Source organism: Lynx canadensis, chromosome A1, assembly GCF_007474595.2.
Source record: "Lynx canadensis isolate LIC74 chromosome A1, mLynCan4.pri.v2, whole genome shotgun sequence".
Lineage (NCBI taxonomy): Eukaryota > Metazoa > Chordata > Mammalia > Carnivora > Felidae > Lynx > Lynx canadensis.
The window spans coordinates 25373589-25383815 of record NC_044303.2 but is presented as its reverse complement, the minus strand read 5'-3'; the positions used below and the strand labels follow the sequence as shown (position 1 = coordinate 25383815).

General features: G+C 46.3%; 1 protein-coding gene and 2 non-coding genes across 3 annotated transcripts; all 3 read right to left on the bottom strand.

Moving 5' to 3' along the window:
* Window positions 1–1089: 1089 nt before the first annotated feature.
* Window positions 1090–1223, bottom strand: LOC115526849. The gene has a single exon (XR_003972779.1). It is a non-coding gene; the product is annotated as a small nucleolar RNA SNORA31 (small nucleolar RNA).
* Window positions 1224–2004: 781 nt separating this feature from the next.
* On the bottom strand, window positions 2005–5843 carry TPT1 (tumor protein, translationally-controlled 1). Its single transcript, XM_030311053.2, has 6 exons — window positions 5661–5843; window positions 5325–5398; window positions 4586–4776; window positions 4061–4166; window positions 3199–3315; window positions 2005–2212 (listed from the first exon to the last, which is right to left on the bottom strand). Exons 1-6 carry the CDS (start codon window positions 5686–5688, stop codon window positions 2210–2212), a joined length of 519 nt encoding a protein of 172 aa, XP_030166913.1. The 5' UTR covers window positions 5689–5843; the 3' UTR covers window positions 2005–2209.
* On the bottom strand, window positions 2284–2413 carry LOC115526845. Its single transcript, XR_003972777.1, has one exon. It is a non-coding gene; the product is annotated as a small nucleolar RNA SNORA31 (small nucleolar RNA).
* Window positions 5844–10227: the final 4384 nt, after the last annotated feature.

Below are 10227 nucleotides of genomic sequence, written 5' to 3'. Positions count from 1 at the left end.
CCCTTCTGCTTCAAAGCCGCCTATCGCCTTCTTACATTAATCTGGTTTCCTTTTTTCCTGGGTCCTCACTTTTATACCTTAACTTTTCCCCTTATCACCGTGGGTCCAACTGGCCACCGTGTCCCCAGAACATGTCAAGCACACTGCACTTCAGACTCTGCGTTTGCGTTTCTTTGCTTGGAATGTTCTGCCCCGATATCCATAGTCTACTTACTTGTTTTCAGGTTCCTATTCAAACCACATTACAGAGGCCTTCCCAGACAACACTATGAAAGTCCTTTTTCAGTTTTTCTCCATACACGTAACAAAGTCGAGGGCTTAAACGACACTAGGAACATGCCTGTTACCGATGTCAGCATCATTAAGGGACATAAAATGACAGGCCTTCTGACATATACACAAATACACATAAGCTGTTACTCTCGCACAAAGTATCTTAACCAGGCTAAAATAAGCATTCCTAGGTTTCACTGACCTGAATTGTTCACTGCCTACAAAGGCTCTGCATTGCTACTCCTGTTCTTCCGCTGGTTTCTATGGCTAGTTCACTAAATCAGGTTTCAGTACAGATGGGACCTCAAGACCTCTCCCACCATCAGGTGGCCATACTCACAGCTCAGACCACTGCCTGAAAATTCTTTCCCGTTTGAGAGGGCCACGTGGCCTCCTAGATCAGGGACTGGCACTTTTTCTAGATTTTAAGGTCATACCAAAATGCTTAAATTGCTACCAGCCTGGTTTCCAGTATTTGGGTTTACTTCTACCAATCATCAGGGGACACCTCCAACCTTGGCATGTCTCAGGTTCCGAGCCACATAATGGACTCTTAGGGCAAATGCCAGAGAGCTAAGTCACTGGACTCATCCTGGGTTCACGTGTCGAAGACCAGATGAGTCACTGGCTTGCCTTCAATTTAGTTTTAACCCCTAAGCTTTTAAAAGTGGAATTAATCAAAAGGCAAGGGTCTCTGGGCAATCATTTCCCAACACTTCTCTCACAAAACTCATTTTAGATCCTTTAGAGTAAAACAAGGTCTTCGTTGTTGACCGGGTTACTTCGGAGTTGCAGAAATTCTCTCCCACGTTTTTGTCCTGTATTCCCCCATTCAATCTTAACTGCCACGAGCAGACAGACAGAAAGCGCGAGGACACTTTTTTCTTGCATCTCTAGTGGAAACCTTAGCAGCAGATGGGAACTGCTCCAGGCCTGTCAAATAGATGCATTTCCAGTATTCTATTTCTGACACCCACAGCCCTTTTAGATACAGGACACAGCAGTTGATTTTCCTCTGCCCACCAGCTCTCCCACATTCCATCTTTCAAAGCCGGGCCTGGAAAGCCTTGTGAACGGTCACGTGGTTGTTTTAGCATCTGCAGGCCTTAAGGTCTGTCATACTCTGCTCTTACCGCGAAGAGCCCATCAGTATGTGAGCAAATGAGCACGGCAGTGGTCAAAACAAACTGGACAAATCGACATTTTCATATCCCACCAGCTATTTTCTCCCGTTTGAGAGAGAATGTAAACCACCACCTTAAAGTCACACGAAGAGGTGGCAGGACAAGCCAGTCTGCCGACCCCATTCCAGGGAGTTTGACACACGCATTCCAGGAGAGGTCTAGATTTCTCTAGAACTTGGCTCTACTTGATTTAGGATAAATAAGATCAGACAAAACTTTGCTTCCAACCGTATTAGTCTCTTTTTATTCTTTTGGTAATCTCTTCCAGAGTTAACTACTTCCGTTTGCAGGTGATGAAATGTGTGAGGAATCCACTTCAAATGTTGGCACAGCTATGAGCATGGTCTTTCCCTTTCCTTGAACTCAGAATTAAGACTTTGGGTCCTTGTTTTTTATATGGCAGTCCCAGAAGTAGTTCTCACTGTAGAAGTTATCTGCAGGCAGTCTTATGCTTTCTAGCAGTAGTCTACAACCAGGCTCTAGCTTCTCCAGGACACTACACAGGATGGATTTAAATATGTATTAAACTAAGAGGCATTCTCTCAAATGAGTTTAAATGCATTTTATTTTTAAACAACCTACATGACATGTTTTCTTAAAAACAATGCCTCCGCTCCAAATAAACCAAGGTCAAAATAAATGAAGAGCTCAAGATGACGTCAGTCCCATTCGTCTAAGTCCTGGTGTCGTGTGGATGAGTAGGAGCCAGCTAGGACGACAGGTGATACGTCCAAAGTTAAGAGCCAAATTCGTTACTGTAAAAACAAGGAAGCCTGAATTAACACTTTTAGCCAATGCGAAAATATATTTAACATTTCTAGGCTCTAGGTGTATTCCCCTATTCAATCCGGGCTGCCACAAAGACAGACAGAAAGCGCGGGGATTTTTTCCTTTCGCATCCTAGTGCAAACCAAAAGAACAACGGCCAACTGTTCGAGGTCTATCAGTGGATGCAGAGCCATCCTTACCAACTCAGAGGTAGCACATTTTCTAGATGCCTCATTCTGGAGCAAGTCCCACTCACACGTTCCACCAACAAAAACCTCAGACAAGCCTGGGATGATCCCCTCACCGAATCATCTGTACCATCCGGGGATATTTTAGTCCACTGGTGCCTCTGATCTTATTTAGTGTAGCCTAAAGTTTATCTTGCTCCTGATTTATATGGAAGCCTTGGGAGAGCTAGGATGATGAATGCTTTCATTTCTGTACTGCCTCCAGAAGTTCCATGCATAGTAGACATTCATTTAGTTTTACTAAAGCAGTGTGCGTCGGGGTCAGCAGCCAGCTCTAACTTTATTTACTAAAAGCTAGTAACGTCAAGACTTTCAATGACCAGTTGCCCGTTATCAGTAAACCAAAGTGGGAAACGTTTCGTGCCATACATGCTACTCACGCACACGTGTGGCAAAATATAAAGGGGGCCATTTCTACGGGGGAAGATTAACACAGTGCTGTTTCTCATCAGTTTAGCGTGTAAGCTAGGATTTAAGCCGCCTAAAGACAAGCTTTCTGTCTAGATAAAAAACTCTTAAGTGCCTTTCTGTGCCATTAAAAATCTCTTCCATGTAAAACACAACGCTTTTAGACCCCCAAAGAAAGAGAAAGAAGACCCAGACCTGTATCTTTCAAGAGTGTTGTAAAACCCATTCTAACCATCCCAGTGGCAGGAAACAAGGAGTCACATCTGAGATGTGTCCATTTTTACAATGCGGATCTCAACCCACTTCCTGATACTTACACATTTTTCCATTTCTAAACCGTCCTTAAAGAAGATCATATATGGGGTCACACCATCCTCGCGGTAGTCCAGCAGGGCAACCATGCCGTCCGGATTCATGTTTTCACCAATAAAGAACTCAGGAAGCAAACAAATACCCGGAATTAGACCTTTATATACACATCATACCAAAACAAACTACGATGAAACAATCAAAGGAGAATTTAGAACACCACAATTTAAAAGAGACTTTCACCAGGAGAGGGGGAAAAAAAAAAAAAAGCAAACTTCCTGTTCACCAAATGACACTAATAAATGAGCAAAGTAAGTACAGAGCAATCTAGGAACACTTTAGGCGTTCTGGAAACTTACTCTCTCATCCCCACATATACAATTCCAAACTCTGTAAAAGCCTGTTTACATCATCAAGCACAGGGAACATACAGTGAAAGAGGACATTAAACAGAAAAAAAAGAGCCAGGGTATTAAGTCTTAGAAGTAAGGCAAAGTTCTGAGTTTCCCAACAGAACAAGTTTAGAAAGAACTCCACTGGCAGTAACACACTGGACTTGTAAATTAGAAAGAAAACTGGAAGACCACTTAGGACGTTAACAAGCAATTCCAGAGAGGAAGAAATGGAAAAAGTCATCCGGGAAGCAAGTAGGGAAGAGATTCTGCAACAAGGCAAGATCTGGAAACACACTTGGGAGCAGGGAAGGCTACTTTCCACAGCCCAGATTACTGGAATTCAATCTATGAAGTATTTAAGCCGCTCACAAGACCCAGGAAATAGCCACAATCACATCAAAGGTTCATCAAGTAATTTGTTGCGCTGGCAGTTAAGATTATACAATGCTTTGATACAAACACTTAAGGTATTTACCTGGTAATTTTTGAAATTAGCAAGGATGTGCTTGATTTGTTCTGCAGCCCCTGTCATAAAAGGTTTTACTCTTTCTGGCCTCTGTTCTTCAAGCTTGCCTTTGATTCTACAACAATATTTCATTAACAGGTTAAAGTACGGAGTTCTCAGCAAAACAAACTTTTATTCACTAAAGAAACCCAAACTGAATCCAGCAACCACTGAAAGGGCAACTAGCTGTCACTGGGCAAAATTAACACGGCACAATCAAGAAACTAGTAGCTCACAAGAGGCAAGTTTCAAGACCATTCACAATTGTGGATTTCATGTTATTTCCAAAATAAGATTCTAAAAGGCTGAAACCACGCTGCATGCTCCAGTGTGCTCACACCAGTTTACTTCTAGAAAAGCAACTATCCCCACGAGCTCATCCACAGAAAAAGGTTCAGACCTTTCGCAAGTATGCCTGCTAAGAACCTCAAAGAGAGCATATTCCTAAATCCCAAGGATTCCAGACAGTAGGTGGGTTGCACCAGGTTCACTTACGATTTCATGTAATCTTTGATGTACTTCTTGTAGGCTTCCTTTGTGAAGCTGGTTTCCTGCAAGTGATGGTTCATGACAATATCCACACCAGTGATTACTGTGCTCTCGGTACCTTCGCCCTCAGGGCCTTCGGCGGAGGCATTTCCACCAATGAGCGAGTCATCAATGTTACCCTCTGTCCTACTGACCATCTACATCAAGAAAAAATAGTTGCTTCAAACACTTTTGACCTTAGCGTAAACGCGTCCCGAAGATCTATGTCAGCAGCTCATGCTTCCATCATCGTCCCCCCAGACACTTTGGACTCTTGTTAAAAAACCACTAACACATCGTCATGGAGAAAAAAGTCATGCACCGCGAAATTTCCTGAAACACCGTAACTCAACAAGAATTCTTTGTTGACTGCAACAAAAACGGGATCATTTACACCCAAGGAGAAGTTCTGTGTGGGATTTTAGGTCGATGAGCAAGTACGGATAAAGCAAATGTGGAAAGGCTTGGGGCTCCCAACTCGAGGCTACCTGTCCCGGATCGCCCGGGAGGAGGATGGGCGCCAAGCCGGCGGACCTATTTCCAGGCTCAGCTCCGCCTCCACTTTTCTAGAAAAACCCGAGCCCGGAAAAAGCGTCTCCTCCGCCAGGAGGCAGCGGAGAGGATTGCACAACTTCGGGCGGGGGTGCGGCGGAAACCCGAGCCTGCCCGGCCTTGCCTCCCCCGCGCCGCGGCCCGACCGACTCACCTTCCCCTCCACCTCCAGGCACAGCCCGTCCGCGATCTCCCGGATCTTGTAGATGTCGGAGAACATCTCATCATCTGCTCGGGGACACAAACCCGCCGGTCACGGTGCGCCCGGAGGCCTGGAACCGGCGCCATTTCCCGCGCCAGCCGGCCGCACGCGGCCCCCACCCCTCCCCGGGTGCTCGAAACCCCGACGCGCCGTGCACCGACGCCTCCTCGCTCCCGGAAAGGCCGCCAGCGTCCCCTAGGCCCACGACAGCAGGGGCGTCCGTCTCCCCCGCCCCCACCCGCACCCCTGTCCCCTGCGCGCGGCAGGAGTAGTGCAGTCACGACTCACGGCTGATGAGGTCCCGGTAGATGATCATGACGGCGGCCGGGGAGAGACGACGGCGGCGCTAGCTTAGCAGGAGCCGGGAGCTCTGAGCGAGCGCGGTGCAGCCGGAGCGGCACTCGGGGGGAGGGGGGAGCGGGCGGAAAAGGCCGACTCAGCCGCTCCCCAACCTCATATAGAGGGCACGTCCCCCTACGTCATCGCCCGCTGCGCCTCCGGAAGCGCTGCGAGCGGTGACGTGGCACGCAGAGCCGCGCTGGGGGTGGAGCCAAGGCGCGGGCCGGGGAGGAGAGGCGAGCATCCGGGGACTCGTCCCTGGTACACAATGCCGAGTACCGCCGCTCTCGTGGTGGGGGAGGGGAGCTCTGGAGGGAGGGGAAAGGGGTTTCCGGCCTCGAGTGGGGAGAGTGGGGGAAGCGGGGCCTGGGGCCCTGCCCCTACCTGCCCTGCCGGGCTGTCCTGGGAGGTGGGACCGGGTGGAGCGTAGATGAAATCTCTTCAAGCTTCCGCCCGACGCCTCTGCCCCGCAGCTCCCACCCTTTTCTGGGAACCCAAATGTCAACTGTTGTAGAGTAGTTCGTGTTTACGGAGGGTCGGGGCTGGGGGAGACCGCGAGGCTCTCCACGACGATGAGGGCAGAAGCCGGGTTTTGGCCTCCCTCCTGGGTCTCGCAAGGCCTCGGGGAACTTTTTAGCATTTGGCCCAGGCGCTTGCCCCAGCTGTAGTTTTCGGACGCCTTCGTGGGACAGGACTGAGTCCGGGTGGTGGGCTACGGGTAGTCCCGCCAGCCCTCGGATCCGTCGTGGGGGGCTGAAAGTCTGTGGGAAGGAAGGAAGGTGTCGTGGGAGTTTACATGATGGGGTTTCCATCTCCCAGTTGGGTTCCGTGTTCGAAAGCTTGCGGATTCCTGAGGCCGACTGCTGGAGAACTTTGTTTTGCACTGGGTCTTGAATTATGTCCTTGGTTTGATAAAAGGGCTATATTGTCACTTTAACATGACGTCGAAATTCTATCCTAGATACTGGAGAGTTAGAAATAGGGAGTTTCCCACCTGCTCAAATGTTATTTGGACTTTAGACCCAATTATTAGGTGTAAAGCAAAATAAACTCCTAGTGAAACAATTTCCCTTTTTGCGTGAAACCCGAGAGCTTGTTTCATTCCACGAGTATTTTTTATGCTCTGTGGGGTCCCTAGCACCGGGTTTTGCACGGACGTCCTAATTGTAAACAAGTTAAAACCAGCCCTATCCTTAACAGAAGTTTTTGTTGTAGTAGGTCAAATAATCGGGCAATTATAATACATTAACTTTTTTTTTTTTTTTCCTAAATGCGGTAATAAAGCATTCTGCCCAGTAAGAGAGCGCAGCTCTTGGGAAAGAGCAGAGCATAGGACAGTGAATTGAGATGATGGAAGACTTAAAAGGGAAAAGAGCCAGGAAATAGTATCCTCCCAGAAGTGCAGCCCAGGGCTGCCCTGGGCAGCCCAGAAGGCCCTGGGTAACTGGGAAGAAACTAACTAAAAAATGGCATGAAGGCGATTTGAAAACAAATGGACATCTGACAGATGGTCTCTGGAGGATCTTTCAAACCTCGGAATTATTTCTGGGATGTTAGGAGTGAAACAGATTATCCCAGGCGTATCATCAATTATTTTCCTCAGCTTTAACATTTTGAGTTATTTAGAAAATTCCCATTTACTGATCTAGTACGCCTAAACTGCTCCCTCCATTCCTCTCCAGTTACATGTTCAATTAAAAACATTTTTTTCAAGTTTTTAAAAAGCCACAGAGAAAAAGAGTACTGAAGTTGAAGGACCTTAGACTGAAATCTTGGCTTTATCTGTTACTAGTCCTGCAACCTTAGGAAAGCCAGGTTCCCTAAGCCCAAGCATAGAATGGAGTGTTTTCAGAGTTAAACGGTTTTGGAGGGGGTGCCTCAGTGGCTCAGATGGTTAAGCGTCTGACTTCCAAATTTGGCTCAGGTCATGATCTCAGTTTGTGAGTTGTAGCCCCACATCTAGCTCTGTGCTGTCAGCTCAGAGATTTCGGAATCTGTGTCCCATCCCCCGCCCCCCCTCCAACTCTCTGCCCCTCCCCCGCTCGCACTCTGTCTCTCACTCAAAAATAAACATTAAACAAAAAAGGGGGTTTGGGGATCTTAAATAAGGCAATGAAAAAAGCCTGGTGTCCTTAATAGGTTGTCAATAAATACTGGTTGAATTTGGATGCATAATTCTTCTCATTTTATTACTTTATAAATATTGCTGAAACTATTCCATTAATCCTCTAATTATGCTATTTGGAGATATTTTAGGGATTTAGTTGTATTAAAGACGTTCTATTTAATCATAACGTTAATTGCAAATCCCTGAAAGAATTCAACTTGTGTCATGAGATTTCTAACTCAGGTTAATGTTTGATAGCTCATGGTAATTCAGACACTTGAAATCATAAAAAAAATCTTAGGAAAATCTGATTTGAAATTTCGGATATTTTGTAAGCTCCATCCTGTTGACTGAAAAACTCTGTGCTGTACCTTGAAAATACCTACTTAGAACACCAGTAATGTAAATAGGGAAAATTATTCACTAATTGCAAGCCACTGACAAATTGGAAGGATTTGGCCTTTATCTAACTGATTAGCTTTTGCTTTGGCATCATTTGAAATTTTCTATGATATTTAATTTCTTACAATGATTTGCTCAGGGACGTATAACAAAAATCTAAGATGGTCCTAAATTTTACAGCTGAATGTGACTTGTTATCTCTCACAATTGAAGAGGTCTCAAAGACCATGACTTGCGGCCTTTTCACACAAGTCGTCACAGGAGAAAAGCACCTCATGAGAGTTCACCCATTTTATCAGTTCAGGCTTGACTACAATAGCTTCAATATAAGGGGTTATTCTCTCATATAAAAGAAATTCAGGGATATGCAGTCCAGACTGATTTGGTGGCTTCATGGGCACGAGGGGCCTAGGATCTTCCTTTCTTCTCCACCACCTACGTGGTCTACAATGGATTCTGGAACTCCAACCATCACATTCACCTTGCAGGCTGCAAGAAAAGGGGAGGACAAGAGAGATACATTCCAGCTGTGTGTTTCCCTTCTAAGGAGCTATTCCAGAAGTCCTGAAAGAGGATTTCCTCTGCCTCCATTTTGACCTCAAGCTTTCTAGTTGGATTCTTCTTTCAAGCTTGGCTCTTAGCTCAGATGGAAGATCCTGAGGGCAAAAGCATCCTCAACGGGAATCAAAACTATCCCCTCATGCCATGAGGACCGCCCTGATCCCAGAAGACACCACCCGTGATTGACTCCAAAACAATGATGAATTTGACCTTCACTGCTCACCTGCATTTACCCACCCACCTTTGCCCCACACTTTCCTTACGTAAAGCCGGAAGTATTTTCAGCACTTGGGAGACAGTCTTTGAGACCCTAGTCCTTTGCCTGTTTCACTGCCACTCATCTCTCTGCCGTTGGATTTTGTCAGCAGTGAGTGACCGAATCTGGTCTGTTTGGGACCCCCCCCCCCCAACCACCGCCGGAGCCAGGTGCCCTTGCACCCCTGTACCCTGGCCACAATCCCACCAAACAATTACATGGATACATCTACTTGCAGGGAAGGCCGCACACTGTCGTCTTCCAGCTCATGGACACTGGCTCGTTGCCACCTAAGTGAAATCAGGATTTTGTTATTAAGGAAGAATGTAGGCAACTAGTAGTCCTTTCTGTACTCACAGTGCAAAGGGTCTGGTTCGCAGCTTAGTAGTGTTCGCTTTACTCACTGGGGGTCAAGTTCAGGGAAGTTAATATTTACCAAACTCATACGAGATTGATTTGTAAAACAAGAATACCGTTAATGTAGAATGAGAAATTCCTGGCTGGTTACATATAGTATAGAAAGTCGTCGGGGCGCCTGGGTGGCGCAGTCGGTTAAGCGTCCGACTTCAGCCCGGTCACGATCTCGCGCTCCGTGAGTTCGAGCCCCGCGTCGGGCTCTGGGCTGATGGCTCAGAGCCTGGAGCCTGTTTCCAATTCTGTGTCTCCCTCTCTCTCTGCCCCTCCCCCGTTCAGCTCTGTCTCTCTCTGTCCCAAAAATAAATAAACGTTGAAAAAAAAAAAATTAAAAAAAAAAAAAAGAAAGTCGGCAAGTTACAGAAAAAGGAAGTTGCTTAATACGGAATTAGGGAGGTAGGAGTGTAGTTTATGACTGTGACAGAAGGTGATTTAGGAATGAGCCAGCTGGACTATTCCTGGCGCATGGTCTGAACCCCTTCATCCTGAGATCTGTTAATGAATTCTCTTGCTCCTTTCACCTAGGCTCTTTGTATTCTGCTAACAAATCATTACTTTAGTCAAGTTACAAGGCAAATTCTTCCCTTTAGAGCAGAGCTGTTCAAAAGAGTTTACTTTGATAACGGGAATGTTCTGTATCTGCTCTAATACAGTAGCCAATAGGCCACAAGTGGCTACTGAATACCTGAAATGTGGCTAGTGTGGCACTGGAACTGAGTATTTACTTCTATTTAATTTTGATTAATTTAAATGTAAATATCCATGGCTAGTAACTT